Source organism: Microtus pennsylvanicus, chromosome X (genome assembly GCF_037038515.1).
Source record: "Microtus pennsylvanicus isolate mMicPen1 chromosome X, mMicPen1.hap1, whole genome shotgun sequence".
Taxonomy (NCBI): Eukaryota; Metazoa; Chordata; class Mammalia; order Rodentia; family Cricetidae; genus Microtus; species Microtus pennsylvanicus.
In genome coordinates this window covers 91,752,957-91,773,301 of record NC_134601.1, presented here as the reverse complement: position 1 = coordinate 91,773,301, position 20,345 = coordinate 91,752,957, and the positions used below count along the sequence as shown (strand labels likewise).

The window sequence follows — 20,345 nt, the reverse complement described above, 5'->3', positions numbered from 1 at the left end:
AGACGTGCTACCGACACAATAAGTGAAAGTAAGAAGGAACCGTGACGTCAGGAATGAGGGTAGACTCTAAAAGCTGGAAAGTATAAGGAAACACCTGAGGCCTGAAGAAAGAAAGCAGCCTTACCAAATCTTCGGTATTAGATTTCTGGTCTCTTCAACTTTCAAGGAGTAATTACTATACATGTAGCAATTTGTTATAGAGCGACTAGGAAACTAATACACCGACTCCCGGTGAGACTGAACTAGTGTGATCACTGTGACAGTCAGTGTGCTTGTTCCTCACAAACCTAAAACTAGAACTACCATCAGAACCAAGTGGACCCGTCCTGGATAGATAACCAGATAACCAAAGGATCCAAGAATGCCAAGAATGCCATAGAGATAGCTTTGCAGCTGTGCTCATTGCCACACTCCTCAGAAGAGCCAAGATAAGAACCAGTCTAACTGTCCACAGACCAATTCATAGATAAGGAAATTGTGACGTCTACAAAAAAGAGTTTTTATTGATTTTGTTGTTGTTGTTTGTTTGTGTTTTGGAGACTGGGTGCTCTGTCTGTCCTGTCTGTTGCAGAATTCACTCTGTAGACCAGACTGGCCTTGAACTCACAGAGTTCCAGTTGCCTCTGCCTCCAAGTGCTGGGATAAAAGGCATGTACCACCATGCCCAGCTCAGAATAGAGTTCTGTTTGAAGGAAAATTGAGTAAGATTATCATTTTAAGTAAAATAACTGAACTCAGATTCAGAAAGAAGAAACACTGGATTTTTCTTCTTTGTAGAGAATAAAAATGCATAGCTCTTATGTGTGACACATGATAGGGAAGGAGTATGATGGAGGAGGAACGGTTCTAAACTGAAGAGAGGGGAGAAAAGAGTCTACTGAAATGAAAAAAAGAGATTATCACATATTTTTTCTTATATGCATAACCTAGGCTTACATACATACATATGTGTGTGTTATGTTCTCCCTCCCTCTCTCCCTCTCCCTCCCCCCTCTGTCTCTCTCTGTCTCTGTCTCTGTCTCTCTCTCTCTCTCTCTGTGTGTGTGTGTGTGTGTGTGTGTGTGTGTGTGTGTGTGTGGTCACACCACAGCAAATGAGGATGCTAATGGGAGGAAGAAAATCATTGAAAGGCAAGAAGAGGGAGAATTTACTAGTAATTTTTCTCCTTTATATGGCAAGAGCTGACACAAAAGGATGAATGTTGCTGTTCAGACACTGCTCTTTTATTCCGTCAAGGACGGCGGTTCATTTAGAGTGGCTCTTCACCAGTTAAGTCTTCCTGGAAACAGCCTCACAATCACAGCCAGAGATGTATTTTCAAGGAAACTCCAACTCCAATCAAGTTGACACTCAAGATTAGTCTCCACAGCTCCACTGCTTGTCAACTTTATAGCCCAATACATAACTTTAAACTATAACATTCTGGCTCACGACCCTTAAGTCTCAGTTTCAAATGCATTTAGTTCATCCCAACACTATTCTAAAGCATAAATTCTTTTCTAAGACCCAAGAAAATCTCTAGATCTGAGCAGTGGTGGTGTAAGCCTTTAATCGTAGCACTTGGGAGGCAAAGGCAGGTGGATCCCTGAGTTCAAAGCCATCCTGGTCTACAAAGTGAGTTCCAAGACAGCTAGGGCTATACAGAGAAGCCCTGTCTTGAAAAAGAAAAAAGGAAAGAAAAGGGAAAGAAAATCTCTTAACTGTGAATATCTATGAAAATAGAAAACAAGTTAGATCCTACCAACATACAAAGCTCCAGAATAAACATTCCCAGTCCAAAAGGGGGAAAAAAAGATAATAACAAGGAAAGATCATATCAAAGCAAAAGTAAAACCTAGCAGGAGAAACAGCTTGATTAACCTTGATATCTCACAGGTTGTACTGATGATGGCTTCATCTGATCTCCAATGAGCTTGAGAATCCCTACTTCTCCAGGACTGCTACCTGTAACACATATAGCTTCTCTTTAATGATGACTCCATTGGTCCCCTCACCTTTTCTCCGTAGATGTCGTTATAGTTCCAGTACCTCCAACATCCTGGAGTTTCCATTGCAACTTACAGTTTACCTTCCCTGTTTCATGCAATGGACTTTTAGAGTCACCTTGAAAGTAGATTAACCGGTCTCAACACCTCTTAGGAATCTTGGTACAAGACTTGATGATTCCTAAGTCTTTCATTTCCTATGTCTGTAAAAGCATCAGCCTGGTGCTTCCCAGCTCATCTGGGATATCAAGATGTGGTCTAGCTTGGTTCCATCATGGCAGTATTAGCCTTTGCAGGCCTTTGTTGCTGAACCTCGGGAAACGCTTTCCTAGACAGTTATTTTTTTGAGCAGAGAAACCCTTCTGCTGCATTTTCAGTTCAAATTCTCTCCTTACAAATGTTTTTACATTGTCACAATATGGAACCTTACATGGGGGAAGTATTGCTCTAAAACACCGTGCCTCCTCAAGAGAGTTTTCTCTTTAATGAGCCTAGTGTCGTTAACATTTACAGATGTTTTGTCTTCAACTTCTTTCTTCGCAGCATTAATCCTACTCTTTTCTTCACATTTTTCATACCTTTATGATCTTCATTTTCCTTTTTTAAAAGATTTATTTGTATATTTATTTGTGTGTAAGTGTGTCCATGTATGCATGTGACTGCAGGAACCCATGGAGGCCAGAAGAGGGCATTGGACCACCTGGAGCTTAAGTTACATGTAGCTGTAAACCACCTGACTCTGGGGCTAGGAACTGAACTCCCAAAATTTTAATCATTACATTTAAATTCAGCCTACTATTCAGTGAATTATAGCAGAATGGGGCTCAAGAAATAGCTCAGTCATTAAGGGTCCTGGGTGCTCTTCTGGATGACCCAAGTTCACATTCTTCAATATTATTAATTTTTCCTTTTATTTAACATTGTTCTTTTTCCTTTTCCATGCCCACATTCCTTATTTCATTTTTTAAATTAAATTTCTCCTATTGAATGTGTAACTTTATAGCTTATTCTACATTATCATTGCTACTTTATTTTCTATCGTTATTTGGCTTGGCTAGATTTCAATTGTTTACATTGTTTCTTTCCTTATGATTTAGTTTGGTGGTGTTGGTTGCACAGCAGTTTGGTTCTTTCTCTTTCAGTGTTGTGGTTGAGACCTCAAAATAAGGCTGATCAGTAAAATATCCCCAAAATAAATGAAGAAGGGACACTCACCTCAACAAATGCACAGATTAAAATTGTTGGTGGAGGAAATTTTGAAAGAGAGTATTATTTAGGCTGTAGCATAGTTGCTGCTTACTGCACTTATGCACATCTACAGTAAGATAAAGGAACAAGGAGAGGGGGCTGGAGAGATGGCTCAGAGGTTATTGTTTGCTGCTCTTGCAGAGGTCTGGAGTTGAGGGATTTAAGACCTACTCCACAAGTTGAAACCCATTTCTTGCATGTTATTGGGGTCTAGAACCTGAAGGACAGGTCATAGATCCTAAGGGAGAAGGTACTTTTATTATTTTCCTAAATGAGCATAATATTAAACTGACTCCTAATGATTTATCATTATACCTATAGGCTAGTATGTAGGTCAATCCTCATCAGAGAAGCTTTTTTAGTAGATGGTGATTAACACAGAGACACACAACTGATGAAGGTGCAGAGAATGAGAGACTGTGGAATGGTCAGACCTAAGTGAGATGTCTATATTACACCCCCACACACATACACATCTAAGACTCAGAGAACATCGCAGAAAGAATGTAAAAAATATAGGTGGTGGATGTGTACAAGGAAATCATTTTCTGGACACCTCAGGGAATTTGAACATATGAATTCACAGCACTTGAGACAACATGCACAAGATCTATGCAAGTTAAAGCCTGACAAATGTCTAGCACGGAAAGGGGAGTTCACTCAGTCCCACTCCTAGATAAGCAGTCATTAGTGTAATGGAAAAATTAAAAATGCTGCAGGATCCCTGGCAGCTGTAGGCAGCAGAAATGCTGTAGGTCCCCAAGTGGTGGTACCAAGCCATGTGGCGGGAGGCAGCAGGCCCTGAGAGCAGCCAGTGCCAGGCAGAGATGGCTTCTGGTCCCCAAGAGGTGGCTGGTCCCAGGCAGGGAGACACGTGGTGGGTGGGCAAGAGATGGAGACATGGATAGGCACACCATGCAGAGTGAGGTTATTTAGGGGGTTATGGAAGGGAAAAGGAGAAGGGGAGAAGAGGAGAGAGACAGAGAGACAGGAGAGAGAGACAGAAGCTGGGGAAGGGGGAGAAGTGGGGAGAGAGGCAGAAACAGAGGGACAGGGAGAGAGAGAGCTGAGGCTGGAAGCTGAAGAACAGCCTGCCTCAGAAGATGGGGAGGGAGTGGGCGTGGCTTGTCTCTTAAAGAGACAGAACAATCATTACAATTAGCACTTTATAGCTTCTGGGAAAGGAAAGCTTTATTTTTTTAGGGGTATATCCCCTTGTGAGATGACCAAACTCTAGTTAAGACTAACCATCCAAGAATATATGAGCAGCATAATCTGTACTTAATGGATTAATAAAAGTGTACACAAAGTTGGATAAGGAAGGAAGGATGGATCTTCAAGGAATGGGGGTGTATAATCAAGATGGATTGTACAAAGTTCTCAAAGATCTAAATTTAAATGAGAAGATTATGATCCATAGCCAATATTTTCATCTGCATATTGAGATATTGTTTATTTCTTATGACTGAAAACAACTAAAAGAATTGTCCTTTTTCATTATCTTGGTTTTAAGTCACTTAACATACTTGAAGCTTTTTCTCAAGAGATGCAAGGAGCTGAGTGATACGAGTGGAGACATTATTTAAAATAGAGGTTCAGTTTGAAATGAAACTCTGAATAAATATGGTAGTCATAACTGTTACAATGGTGGCACAGCACTATGAATGTACTTAATCCCACTGAACTACTTGCAAATTTTAAAATGATATATTTTATGAATGCATATATTATGAGAATAAAGACATAAAAATGAAAAACTATTAAAACAATGAAGCATGAATAGTTCCATAAAAAGCAGTGAGACTGAAAGAATAATAATCTCTCAACAGAGAAGCTCACTACTGGGCAGGTTCAATATGAATTCTACCAAATCTTATTAAATAATAAGTACTACTGATGTTTCTCAAACTATTCTATAAAAGCAAAAGAGAAAACATGCTAAAAATTTTCATTCTGTGAAGGTAGTATTACCCTGACACCCAAACTAGACAACACAGCAACACTGATGAACACTGATACAGATATTCCCAATAAAATACTTGCAAACTGGATTCAACACGCTAAAAAGATAGTCTTAGCTGACTAAGCTGGTTTACTTTCAGGATGTAAGCATTGCCTAACATGTGCACAGTGTTGCTGTTGCCCTAGGTGAAGAATGGATGGATTATATTTTCCAGACTGGTAGTAGCAAACAGTGTTGTTGTTGTTTTTTTTAAGAAGTAAGCAGAGTAAGACAAATTATTGCTTTAGAAGCCATGGAAAATTAGAGAGGAAACATAAGTCTGTTCACACATGCATTGTGGATGCCAATCCAAATGGTCTCAACTTTGCTATTGGGGAGAGAGAATAAGAGAGGCAACTGAGGGAGTCACATGCAGAGACTCACAGCCAAACATTGGGTGGAACTGGGGAATCCTGTGGAGGAGGAGTTGGAGAAAGGAGCAGTTGGAGCCAGAGGGGTCAAGGAAACCACAGGAAGGCTAATCAGTTAACCTGGGCCCATAGGGGTTCACAGAGACTGAATCAACAACCCCGGACCCTGCATGGGACTGACCTAGGTACTCTGGATATATGTTACAGTTGTGTAGCTTGGTCCTCTTGTGGGACTCCTAACAGCAAGAACAGGGGGTGTCTCTGACTCTTTAATTGACTTCTGGGACCCTGCTTCTCATACTGGGTCGCCTTGCCCAGCCTTAATACATGGGGAGGTGCTTAGCCTTACTGCAACTTGATATGCCATGCTTTGTTGATACTCATAGGAGATCTGCCTGTTTCTGAATAGAGATGGAAGAGAAGGGGACTGGAGGTGGGAGGGGGAAATGGGAGAGAGGGACTGAAGTGGAGGATGGGGGTAGGCTGTGGCTGGGATGTAAAATAAATAGATGAATTTTAAAACTCTTTTAAGAATAACAAATAAATGATCACACCTTGAAAAATATTAAAATAAACACAATACAACACACATACAGGCTCACAGACAGAAATTAGATAGGATCATCTGAAGAGGAAGAAAGGGCTTTGATACATTTCAACATTTTTTTGTGAGAAAAAGGCCCTGGAACTAGAATATAACAGTACGAACCTCAACAGTATAAAGTGTATACACAATAAATCTGTAGCAAGTCTTACAATAAATAGGGAAAATGCCAAAATGTTTTCTCTAAAATTAGGAACAAGAGTGTATACTTTCTCTTCTCCACCGTAATTAAACCTTAGCTAGAGAAACAAGCCAAGGAAAAGTGACAGATGTATGTGTGTAACTCCATAGACTCTATTAGAAAATTCTTAGATCCAATAAATTATTTCAACAAAACAGGGTAAACATCAACATAGAAAAATCAGTATCTTTTCTATTTAACAAATGATAACAATACTGAAAAAGAAATAGGTGGAATAATTCCATTTATAATAGCTCCCAAAATACCTAGGACCAAGTACACGTAACCTTGAAAGTGATAGCTCTCTATAGTCAATAGTGAAGAAAGTTGCAGACACTGGAAGACTGAAATACATGCCTTCTTCTTGCATCAGCAACATCAGTGCTGTGAAGATGGCTATACTGGAAGTAATTTACAGATGCATTGCTATCCCTCTCAACATTCTGATGACATTCTTTACAGAAATAGATTCCATCATCATGGTATCTTCATACATATGTATTATTATTCCTCATTCTCATTATTTTTCTGATCACCCATTGCCCTTCCCTATACCTCATCCCCTGCTTCAACTGGTTCCTTTATGTGTATATGTTGTTATCTATGTACGTGGGTGATATTGCCCGTGTGGGTGTACGTGGAGGCTGTAAGTTGTTATTTGTATTCTTTAATTGCTTTTTTTTAAATTGCGTCTTTACCTAGGGTTTTTCAATGAACCCAGAACTTACCATTTTGGCTGAATTGGCTGGCCCCTGGGATTCACATATCTCAAAACCTCAAGCCCTGGGGTTACAGACTATTGCCACCCTAAGTGTTGCTACTTTGTTATACATATAGTTACATGTGTAATTTTAAGTAAACATAAAATAATATGATTCCCTGTGGCTTTTCCAAACATCCTGTGTTAATAATCCTGATTGTCTCATTTTGTAGTTCCCTGTCTCCTCCCTCAACCTCATTTTCCCCATTTCTCCTTCACAGCACCTGTGTTCTACAATTCCTCTGTCTACGAAAGTCCCCTATGGTCCTTTTTTTTTTTTAACTTTCCTGGTATCTGCTGTTATACTCACATCTAAAGTGCTAGGGCTAAGATCCACAAATAAGCTAGAGCAGGTGGCATTTGTCTTTCTGGGTCTGAACTACGTCAGTCACCATCATATTTTCTGTAAATATACAATTCTACATTTTCTGTCTATTTACCTGAAATTTTCATGATTTCACGTTTCCTTATAGCTGAATAGTATACTGTCCTACCACGTCTTTATTATCCATTCTATCGAAGATCATTTGGGTTGTTTCCATTTCCCAGCTACTGTGAATATGTTGGCAATGAACATTGCTGAACAATATCTGTGAAGTAGGATGCCAGGTCCTTTGGTCCTTTGCCAAGGAATAAATGTTGCTGGGCTATATGATAATTCTCCAAACTGATTTCCATAGTTGCTACACCAATTTGCAATGCCACCAACAGTGAATGAGGGGTCGTCTTTCCTGACATCCTGGCCTATATTGATTTTCAGGGTTTTCTTGATCTTAGCCATTCTAACTGATGAAGGGAGTACTCTAGGAAATTTTCATTTAAATTTCCCTGATTGTTGGAGGGATGGTGGGAGGATCTTTGGAGAGATAGGGAGGGAACTGGGAGGAGGAGAGGGAGTGGGAATTTGGATTGGTATTTTTTAAGTAATAATAAAACAATAAAATAAATTTAAAAATTAAAAAAATAATTTTCCCTGGTTGCTAAAGATATTGAACAATTCTTGATATCTTTTTTAACTCATTGATAATCTTCTTTTGCTGTACAGATGTGTTTTAGTTTTATAAGGTCCCATTTGTCTATTCCTGGCCTTATTTCTGGACAAACAGAGTCCTATTCAGAAATCTTTTTCAACATCTATAGCTTGTAGAGTAGTACATAGATTTTCTTCTAGGAGTTTCAAATTTCACACTGAGCTCTTTGATTCATTCATATTTTATTCAGGGTAACAGATATGAGTCGAATTTCATTCTTCTATATCTAGACATCCAGTTTTCCCAGCACCATTTGTTGAAAATGTTGGGTTTTTTTTTTCATTGTGTATTTTTGGCATCTTTGTCAAATATCACATGGTTGTAGCTACATGCACTCATAATTGGGTCTTCTATTTTGTACCATTGCTATGATTTGTGTTGCTGTAGCTCTGTAATGTATCTTAAAATGAAGAATGTTAATCTCCTCAATGTTCTTTATACTCAAGATTACCTTGGCTACTCAGATTCCTAGAGTAGGAAAAGGGGACATACTGCAAAGTAATATAGCTATATGTGACAAACCAACAACCATCATCTTCTTAAATGGAGAAAAACTTGAAGCAATCCCCTTGGAAACAAGACCTAGAAAGTAGTACCCTCCCCCCATTCCTTTTCGGGATGGTGCTTGAAGCATTGTCTAGGGCACTGAGACAAGAGAAGGAATTTAAAGGGATTCATTAGAAAAAAAGTCCAATTATCCCCATTTGCAAGTGATATGATAGAATACATATGAGATAAAAAATTCCATGGAACTACTTCTAGAAATAATCAACTATTTGTAGTTTTGTATCAGGATACAAAATCAACTTACAAGAATCAGTATCGTTTTTATAGACCCCAAAGAATCAATGCTGAGAAGGAGCTCATGGAAACAGTCCCATTCACAATAGTCCCCCAAAGTGTCTAGCAATAAACTTAAATAAGGACGTGAACAACCTCTACAATGAAAATGTAAAATCTCTAAAGAAAGAGTGAGGAAAACAATAGAAGGTGGAAAGACATCCCATGCTCACGGATAGGTAGAATTAGTATTATGAAAATTACCAAAAGCAATGTAAAGATTTAATAGATAGATAGATAGATAGATAGATAGATAGATAGATAGATAGATAGATAGATAGTATAACCTTGTACAAAAAAAGAAAAATGTCTGTCATTAATCTCAGTACTGCGAAAGGGCTGGCGGGGTGTTTCTTTTTGCTGTCTATTATTGATCCTTTTCTTTCTTGTTCTGTATTGTTTCGGAAGCCATGGAAATAAAGAAGAATTCTCCTGCAGAGGAATACAACTTGCTGTGGATTGGTTTCTAGACAAAGGCCATAAAGATATCACTGTATTCGTACCAGCATGGAGAAAGGAGCAATCCCGCCCTGATGCACCAATTACAGGTACTATTTCAAATAAAAAATATCTTCCTCGAGAGTCAAAGATAAAAAGATAGATTGGAGAGAGGCAGATGGTCTTAATTTAGATAATTGCTTTTCTAAGTTAAATTTGCTTAAAATGTATTTAGCAAGCGTATCTTTATAAAGTGATCCATTATGAAACCACGCTTGTTTTGTGGTATGTGATAGTTAAATAAAAGCTTCAATTTAGAAAACCATGAAGCACATAATTGGAAAAAAGGAACATTATTTTTATTGAAATGGTTATGCATACCTGAAATCCCAATACTCAACAGACTGAGGCAGGATGATGAATTTAAGGCTAACCTGTGTCATATAGTGAGCACCAGGGCAATCTGACTGATAAGAGATTTCAAACAATAGGGAATAAATCTGCTTATGAATATGACTGATTTTTTCAGTAAACTAAAGGTTACATGATATATAGGCACTCTTATTTTGTATCAAAGAAACAAATGTGGGGTTTACAAGTTAGTGGTATCAGAGAAAGCCAAAGAAACAATCTGTGTCTGAGGTAAAGAAAGTTCAGAGCCTAGAAATTATCACACTTTTTAAATCTCCACAAAAAAATATTTTTGTTTTGTTCTTTTCACATAAGAATGAAATAGAGAATAACAATGAATGTGTAATAACACACTTAATTGGATTATGCTTGTCTTTATAGTAGCCAAATTCTAAAATGATTTTAAATATTTCTCTGTGGAAGAAAGAGCTCATGAGCATATAGGTGCCTAAATTCCAGAAGAATCGTTATGTGCACCTCATGCAGACAGCGCAGGCACTGTGTTTCCAAAGGAACTACTCTGGAAGTCCCGTCAGTGAGTGGGTGGTTGAGTTCTGTCTCCATCTGCAGGGCAGGCCCCAGGCCCAGTGTAAGAGCGCATCTCGGCACTGGTCAAGCCTAGTAAGCAAGTTTTCTTTCCTGATCAGTTGGATCCAAAATGGCCATCGAGAGGGCTCGGCAGGTAAAGGCCCTTGCTGCCAGTTCTGACAACCTGAGTTTAATCCCTGAGAACCAAATAATGGAAAAAGAACTAACTCCTATAAGATGCCCTTTGACCCCTTCACACATGTCATGGTACACACACTAAACAAACAAATAAATAGATGGGTGGATGAATAAATAAGTCATTGTTTAGAGAAAAAGGAAGAAAAAAGTCACTGCTTAAATAATATAGCTTGCTGTCCCACCTTCATTTTGTCTTTCTTTCAGGAAACAGTAAAAACTGAAAGTCTCCATGAGCGATGGCTTACTCTCCTAACAGATATAGCCTTTGCTATATCAAACAGTCAAGAAGCTAGGGATGAGGATAGAAATGAGCAGTAGAGCACTTGCCTACCATGCTCTTGATTCTGGGTTTCAATCCCATCACCACAGGAAAAAAATCCCATGCTTCAGACAAAGGACAAAACAAATATCAAGAAAGCTAGGGTTAGCTGAGTGTGCTGGTACACATTGGTTATCACTGCTCTTGGGACATTGAGATAGAAGAATCTGAAGTCCCAGGCTAGCCTGGACTGCATAGTAACACTGTCTCAAACAAAAAAAAAAAAGAAAAAGAAAAAGAATGCTAGATCAAATGTTAGTTCTTTCTCTTTGTGACAGTTTTTAAAAATTAGTGTCTGAATCTAGGTTTGTTTTTTGTTTTGTTTTTTTCATTTTACTGAAAGAAAAACTAAAGTCTGAAAGAGATGACTAAATCACAATTCTATTTGATGTCACAGCCAGAAAAGTAGCACACCTATTTTCCAATTACAAATAAAAGATTTATATAGTAGTAACTTTTGTTTTGATAATATGGGGATAGCACGGTTCATTTCCAAAAATGTTTTCTACTGTGTGGCATATTTTGATAGATCAAGATATTCTACGTAAACTGGAGAAGGAAAAGATTCTTGTCTTCACACCATCCCGAAGGGTCCAAGGCAGAAGGGTGGTCTGCTATGACGATCGGTTCATAGTCAAATTGGCTTTTGATTCTGATGGCATCATTGTGTCCAATGATAACTACCGAGACCTTCAAGTTGAAAAGCCGGAATGGAAGAAGTTTATAGAGGAGCGGTTGCTGATGTATTCTTTTGTGAATGATAAGTGAGTTTCTTTCTAGTAAACTCTAAAGAGTTCATCACAAGTTTCGTATACTGAACACCTACTCTATACCCTGAATTCTGCTGCTGGCTACAAAGATAAAAGATTGACTAGGAAGCAGGACTCGCCCTCAAGGGACTTAAAGATAGGAGAAGAAAGGTAGAGATAGGGGGGAGAGAAAATACTGGCAGGCAGGATGCTAAAAGTTGCTCTGTCTCTTGAAATGAATTCTACAGAATAAAGTGGGCTGCTGTGTATGTCATGTGAAAGGAACACTATGAGAAAATCTACAAAGGTATGAAAGTGGCTGGTGCACAGGGGAGACGCCATTCATAGCAACATGACTGGTGTATACAGACCATGAAAGAAGGATGCACACGGAGATCATCCTTCCTGTGTGATCAAGTAGAAAGAAAGGGAAGAAACAATGGCTTGTCCTTAGACAGCTGAGGGGTAGAAAGCACCAGTAGAATGCCGTGACAATGGGGCAGGCAGGGGAGAAGGCGGGCCTGAACCCTTACAAGCGTGCTGGTGACAGAAGGAAACAATTCACCTCTCGGTGGCTTGCTTTCAGATTCATGCCTCCTGATGACCCTTTAGGACGCCATGGTCCGAGCCTTGAGAATTTCTTAAGAAAGAGACCTGTTGTCCCTGAGCATAAAAAGCAACCGTGTCCTTATGGTGAGTACGTCCAGACAGAGTTGAGTTCTGTACAAAGGGAAACGGGCAGATTCTTAGAATGCTTTTCCTTTCCACATTTCTCTTTCAAGTGAGAAGTCTTGGCTTGTCCACTTTCTGTGAGTGAAAATCTGGGTCTTTATGTACTCCCAGCTAGGTACATGGAGAAACAGCTTAGAAACTGCGCGAGGAAAAGGTAGCTCAAATTGAAGAGGAGATTAGCTGTCACTTAACCTGGCACACTGTCCCTTGTGAAAATGTGCCCGGGTCCTGAGTGGTGTTGCTAGGAGTAAGGACGAGCAGAAATGATATATCCTCAGGAAGCAGAAGGGGCCGTTCCAAAGGGTTGACCCTAAACAAGGTCATGTTTCTCGGGCAGGTAACTATACCCTCTGTCAATTAATTATACCATCTTCTTCTGATTTGCGCTTCAGCTGCCTCCAAATTTCATTTTCATTTGTACTTCTAAAGTACAGTATTTTTAAAAGTGTTCTTGTGCTCTTACCAAAATCCCCCTGATACGAAGTTTGTGAGCCTCACAGAGCAACATGAACTGCTGGGTCTGGGGCTATTTAGGGTGTTTGTGTTTGTTGAAGAATCACTTGTTGAGGGGTGGGTGTGTTTTTGTTTTTTGTCTGTGAATCATGTTCAAATCAGAGTATGTTCATGTGTGTCGTCTCATTTCATCTTTCCCAGAATCCTGTACTATAGGCATGGTTATGAACCTTTTTGACCAAAGAGGAAAATGAGCCTTAGAAAAGAGTCACTTGGCCAGATCACAGTCAGTAAAGGACATAGCTGGCGTTGAAACTCACTTCTCACTGGCCTCCAAACGTGCGCTCTCCGCACTGCCTCGGTCTGCTTTCTGTGCCTAAGAAAGGTTGGCCATCACCAGAAACCTCAGGCTAGCCAACTGCTCAGCTCTTAGCTCTTACTCTGCAGTTTCCTTCGAAGCTTTCCACTCTCTCCCTCTCCCTCACAGTCTGTGCTGACTCCTTGGTGTTGTCTGTCTCTCATCTTTGTGGAGAATTAATTTTTTGCCTTAACCCTGAACAGTCTAACCCTAACCCGAGTGACCAGAATGTTAGGACAATTTCTGGCACAGAGGGTTACACCACTATGAGAGAGAGTCTTACCCCAAGGCATTATTTTTCAGGCAAAAAATGCACCTACGGCCACAAGTGCAAATACTATCATCCGGAGCGGGCCAACCAACCCCAGCGTTCGGTGGCTGATGAGCTCCGCATCAGTGCCAAACTGTCCACAGTGAAAATAATGAGCGAAGACACCCTGGCCAAGTGTGGCGCAGGGATGTCTACTGCCAAAGGTGAGATAACCTCAGAGGTCAAACGTGTGGCCTCCAAGCGCCAATCAGATCCCAGCATCCGGTCTGTGGCCGTGGAACCTGAAGAGTGGTTGTCCATTGCGCGTAAGCCTGAGGCCAGTTCTGTCCCTTCACTTGTGACCGCTTTAAGTGTTCCTACAATCCCTCCCCCCAAAAGCCATGCAGTGGGTGCACTCAACACCCGTTCAGCCAGCAGCCCAGTGCCAGGGTCCTCCCATTTCCCCCATCAAAAGGCCTCTTTGGAGCACATGGTCAGCATGCAATACCCCCCCATCTTGGTTACCAACAGCCATGGCACCCCTATTAACTATACTGAGCAATACCCAAAGTTTGAGACGATGGGGGACCATGACTACTATTCAGTGTTAAGCGACTTCTCCAAAGTGAGCATCAACAGCATGCATAATCATGAGTACTATATGTCTGAAGCAAACCAGGGGGTATATGTTCGGAATCCCAGCCTCTGTACCGACAGTCACATGAGCCATACCAGGAATGACAACTATTCCTCTTACAACAACTTGTACTTGGCTGTAGCTGATGCCCATCCCGAAGGCACTTTGAAGCTGCACCGCTCAGCATCTCACAACCATCTTCAGCCGTTTTCCCATGGTTACCATGAAGCCTTAGCGAGAGTGCAAAGCTATGGTTCAGAAGATTCCAAGCAAGCACCACACAAGCAGTCTGTCCCTCACTTAGCTGTGCATGCCCAGAACTCAGCAACTGGAGCACACTCTAGCTGTCCTGGAGATTACACCATGCCTCCCAATCTCCATCCTGTGGGAGCCTCCCAGTCAGGCCGTGCTCTAGTGATGACTCGAATGGATAGCATTTCTGACTCCCGCCTCTATGACAGCAACCCCATGAGGCAACGGCGACCCCCTCTGTGCAGGGAACAGCATGCTAGTTGGGACCCATTGCCCCGTACAGCTGACTCCTATGGATACCACTCCTATCCCTTAGGTAACAGCCTCATGCAACCATCTTATGAACCAGTCATGGTAAGGAGCATGCCTGAAAAAATGGAGCAGCTGTGGAGGAATCCTTGGGTTGGAATGTGCAATGATGCCAGGGAGCATGTAATACCAGAGCACCAATATCAGACGTACAAGAACCTCTGCAACATCTTCCCATCTAACATTGTTCTTGCAGTGATGGAGAAGAATCCGCACACAGCAGATGCGCAGCAACTGGCAGCCTTGATTGTTGCCAAACTTCGGGCTGCACGTTGACATGACACAAAGGACTTATTCCTTTACATAAATACGAATACTAATAATACACGATACTATAATTCTAATAAGTAATAATTTGTGTTGTACTTTGAAAATTACAGAGTGTTTATATCATTTTAGTTCGTATCAACTCTGTGAGGTAGATCTTGGTAACATCTAATTTTATAGAGACGGAAACTGAAGCTTGATGAAGTTAGCAGTAAATGACCAAGTCAAGACACAAGCCGAAGTTCTCTGGCCCAATGTCCCATGTCCTTTTCCACTGAAGTGTGGAGGTTACGGAGGACAAAACGCAAGAAACCCCAAAGGATTTCATTACTGTTGTTTTCTTTTTGAGTTTTTGGAGACAGGGTCTCTCCTTGTAGCACAGGCTTTCCTGGTAGTTGCTATGTCGACCAGGCTGGCCTTCAACTCACTCTGCCTGCGGAGTGCTAGGACTGAAGGCATGTGCCATCACACCTAGCTACCAGGGTTTGCTTAGTCACATATTCCATATTATAAAGTATGGATCATCTGTCCAATTTAGAGAGCAAATACATGAGGATCAGATTGCATTGTGAATTAACCTTTTAAGGGATTATAATAGAGATACTTAAAACTAAAAAGTAACCACAGATTTTATTGCATGGGTATCTGATCATTCAATATCTTTAGCAAAGTATAGGGGCCCATTTGAAACTTCTAAAGATATAGATGAATCCTCCTCTTAGGAATTCTACTGCATGTATGAATTTATATATTTGGTTTAAGATGTGTTTGTATCTCTGCTATCAACTTTTTTATCGTGATAATCAGACTGTAAGCTCTATACAGTCTATAGTTTACACCTGTATAGATCACAAATACAACTCAATGATTTTGTCACATTTTATACTTTCAATTTGATTCAAAAGTGAAATCACATGTCAACATTTAAACTTTTGCTTTCTTGAGCACCAGAGTAAAGCAGCTGTATTTCTTTTATATATTTTACTTGACCACATTTATTAACCATTCTTGGCTTTCAAATCTCTTCACCTTAGCAAATTAGGGGTCAGGCTGAAGTTTTCTATAGAGGAGGTACTCTAAGTGCATATTCAACACTTAGTATGTATGTTTATTATACACAAGCGCTAAAGAGCTGGACCAGGACCACGGGCCTTACTACCAGAATCTATTTCCCTTATCCCAGGAGGGATGGCATTACAGAGTTGGAACTTCTGACCAATTCAACATTATAGGACAAAGTGTCGTGAAAAAGCGTGCATAATCACGTACACCACCCTCTCCTGTTGTCCACTCTTTGAGCAATAAGATCAGTCATTGGTAGAGGAGAATTCCTTCAGGAAACAAAACCAGGGTATTTTCTAGGTGGCAAAAGTGCAGCTTCCAAAGGGGAAGTGCTCTGCTATGCACTTCAAATCCATGCAGAGAGGGTGGGCGCACTGGGTGGTAGGTAATGCTGAGATGCAGTCAATATTAAAGAGGGTTATGACTTTTGGGTCAGGTAGCACCATTTGCACAGTTTGAATCTTACTCTGGGTAGAATCATTTGTAGCGACATGCCTCTACAAGAGGCATTCATTGTTTTTGTTTTAAGATGCAGTGAATGAGCCCTCCTTTCTGAATCCATTGTATATTTCAACATTTTGAACGATGCCCAGCTCACAATTTCTGAGGCTGGAACTTATTAACTTCTACAGTCCTTTTTCATGAGAGTTGAGAAGGCCTGGCCATGGCCTTTTGTTTCTTCATGAGAAGGTGTAATACTGCCTATACATGTTTCTTCCTGTGAAACACTTTGAACGTGAGGCTGTAGTCAGGGTTGTTTCTGGTGGTTTGAATAACGGCTTCCATGCTGCTTTCCAGCTTTCTCTCTGTGAAAGTTGACGAATAGTACATCTTAAACCATATTCCTAGTCACAACTTCCCAGTTATGTCCGACCCGCCGGTTGTTCCATTCCCAGTCTACTGATAAAGGGAACAGTATTTTCTACCAGGTAGGTCCATACAAACCGACAGTTGTCTCTGCAGTGCTCTTTCCCGCCTGAGCATCATTTCATACCTTCAGCTTCTTGGACCTTCTCAATCTGCCCCTTGACTAAATCAGGGTATTTGACAATCTCAGATTATTCTGATGCCTTTCTACCAATTAGATCCTCTTCCGGCCAATGACTCTGCAGTGTCCATGAGCTGCCCAGGTCACAGGGAAGCACAGGACACATCTCATTAGCTGCAGTTTATCTGGAACACGTTCATGTTTAAAATGCTAAAGAATTGTAAGCTCCTCCCAGCAGGGGAATTTTTTAAGATAGCATATGTATTTTTCACTTTCTAAGAAAGGATTGCCATTCTTCTCTCCTCGTCAAATGTGTATGAACCAAAGCAGCTAAGAGCAATGCCTCAAATAACCAGAAATGACCTTTTGTTGATACAAATTGTATCTCTTTTCTCCTGATTGTATAGAAACAAATATACAAAACTCATCTTAAACTATGTTTAGTACTTAATTTTCACCATATTTGTGGCACTGTGTGTCACAGGAAAGTAGCCCAGGGGTAACGAGGGAGCTTTTATTTCCAAAGGGCAGTAATAGTTTATAGACAAATACAGTTTTCAAGGCCTCTTTATTGTTAGATGCACAACTATTGTGTGTACAATCTGCAACATTGTGATTCTCCTTAGCCTATTAAATTTAACATGTCCTTATAAAGGGGATTTTTATAAAGGGTCAATAGTAATAAACCATATGTAAGAATCTTTAATGGAGCTGTATCATTACGAATGCATTAATCCAGTGTGGTTCTTACATTACAGAAACATTTTTTATATCAAGATCTGCACACTTCTTGATGTTTCCATTTTGTCTATAATTATAAAATAGCAAATAAAGAAGAGCATTGAGACCTCGTTAGTGCCCTTAAGGGACTAAGTGTGTGTCCTCTGGGATACTCACCTCCAAGTACACAGCAGGAGTTAAGGCACAGTGTTCCGTGTGGTTTTTGAGGAGCAGCGGATTCTGTAAGAGGTGCTTTGTAATTTGAATTTCTTCACTGATTTTCTGACCTCATAGCAAACCTGTGCCTGTCCAGGCCTTAGACTTTGTAGATTTTCTGATTTTCATTTTCTTGCTGTGACCTTGTTGTTGTTTTCATTTCCATCTAAAGGAGAAAGGTGACTCTGGAGGGGTATGGTCAATCCAGGGCACCCTTTCTATAAGACAGCTCACAGAAAAAGGAGCCTTTGCAGGGTAACATGAAACTCCTGAACTCACTTAAGGTACCAGGTGTGGAGGAGAAAATGACGGACGATTTATGGAAATGGTCTGTAAAACTTTTCTTCTAAGCAATGAAGCATACAGCATGATTTTACCCCCCCCTTAATATCTCAACCTTCTAGTTTCTAAGAGACTACTCCTCTGCAATCCATTTTTTTCATTTTGAAATAACCTTTATATAATAATTCAACCATTAATATCTATTAATCTTTGTTACAGCTTCCTTCTAACATGGGACAGTTCATTGTGAAGAGGCTCTCATTCTATCTGTGCTCTACGTGTGCAGCTTTGCACAAATGCCTTTGGAGGGGGGGCGACAATTTCAATAGTTTGTTTTGTTCTGTAAACCAGGTTTGGATTTGCAGAGGGCAAGTAATGCCAAGTTGTCCAAAGAGCCCTCCCTGCTCAGGTCTCCTCCTAATAACCCTTCTCTTCCTCCTCCTAGTTTGCTTCTCTTCGGATATGAAACTGAGGAGTGTATAATCTTCAATCGACCAAAATAGCACCAGTGTTAGTTTTCATTTGAAACAAAACCAGTGTATTTCTACAACTTGCTTGTCTAAAGTAGTCAATGCCTCTGTGAAGACCCAGCATATTTGATATCTATTGTATTATAGCTAGCTATACACATAGGCAGATTGACTATTTTTAGTCCTGGTTTGTGTATCATTGAGCTATAGTAATTTGTTTTATCCATTTGTGGGATTAAACAGTATTGTTTAATGGTTGTAAACTTTTTATAAAACCACTTTGGGTTTCTTATTTGACCCAAACATAATGTAAGTCTCAATGACAAAATACAAAGCCAACCTGAGATGAGTGAAAATATAGCCCTTGTCCAGTTTTGTCTGCTCCTAGGATGCATGTGCAATGCTTTCTACAATAATCTCACTAGCATGAATGTACTTACAACTTCTCCATGAGGTTCTGTTTCACCTGTAGTTGTGATGAAAATGCTGTATTGTTGACAACAATGAACTGTAAACCCATTTATTGCATAAACTATTTGTCTACTAATCACTAATGGCTCTTTCTTTAAGCACATCAGCAACAAAAGTCAAAGTGAATGCACAAACACTCCAATTTGTTCCTATAATATTAAACGTATGACCTTTCAATCTGCATTGTTAAATAAACACTAAGACACAGATCCCCATCCCTTCCTCACAGAGTTCACCAGAAATTTACAAATGTTGTCTAATTTTTTGTGTTTGTTTCTTATGGTTCTATCAATCAAACTCAGTCTTACAAATGCTAGGTAAGTGTTCTACCCTTGAGCTATATTCTCAGCCCTTGACATGATGAGAGTCTTGTTACATACCTCAGGCTGGACTTCAACTTTATACACACAATTTGTAAATGGTCATGACCTCTCGGTTCTTCTGACTTTGCCTTTCAAGTACTTGGACTACAGATGTACTTGGGAAAATCATTTTCTTGTTCTTTCTTGAGAAAGGTTTGTGTATACCCACTATTTGCATATATAAAACAAATGCTTCAGAAAAACACTTCATTCAGTAAACATTTGAGGGTCTGTCATGTATTGGACACTTATATTCTTAGGAGATGGCACCCCATGTGGAATTTGAAGTGGGTTACTAATGTTTTTTTTCTTTCAGAAAACGTGTTGTACATAGTATCTATATGATACATGCACATGTATGGGACCATACACCTGTGTGCATACATGTGGACGCCAGAGAACCTTGAGTGTTTTCCTTTGATGTTTTTTTTACCTTACCGTGCCTTGAGACAGGATCTCTCAGTGAACTGAAATCTCACCATTTTGGCTAAGCTGGCTGCCTAAAAAGCTCTTGGAACACAGCTGTCATTTCCTTTAATACTAGGGTTACAGGCATGCACAACCATGCTTTGTGTTTTATGTAGTTGCTGAGATTTGAACTCAGATCCTCCAGCATTCTTATCTATGAATTCATCTCCCCAGATCCTCAAAAGCATCTTCTAATCTGTCCTGATCTGCACAATCTTATTTCTGAGGTAGCTATCCTGCAGATTAAGAAAATGGGATGATTTGCCCAGGGTTGCTCTAATTAAGTACCAGGAAATGCCTGGAACCTGTGTCATTAGGCAGCTTTTTCTTGTCAACCAGTACATCTCAAACTCCATTGTGCATCAAAATAATCGCATCTATGT

The 20,345-nt window shown here is 40.1% G+C and overlaps 1 protein-coding gene across 4 annotated transcripts in view; it reads left to right on the top strand.

Moving 5' to 3' along the window:
- Positions 1-19,208, top strand: part of Zc3h12b (zinc finger CCCH-type containing 12B) — a 187,312-nt gene extending 168,104 nt beyond the window's left edge. For all 4 annotated transcript variants that reach the window (XM_075957311.1, XM_075957313.1, XM_075957312.1 and 1 more), the window contains 4 exons: positions 9,431-9,570; positions 11,446-11,680; positions 12,252-12,358; positions 13,512-19,208. In XM_075957311.1, the coding sequence (XP_075813426.1) occupies positions 9,431-9,570; positions 11,446-11,680; positions 12,252-12,358; positions 13,512-14,932 (1,903 nt within the window). In that variant the 3' untranslated portion in view covers positions 14,933-19,208. The remainder of the gene's footprint in view (positions 1-9,430; positions 9,571-11,445; positions 11,681-12,251; positions 12,359-13,511) is intronic.
- Positions 19,209-20,345: the final 1,137 nt, after the last annotated feature.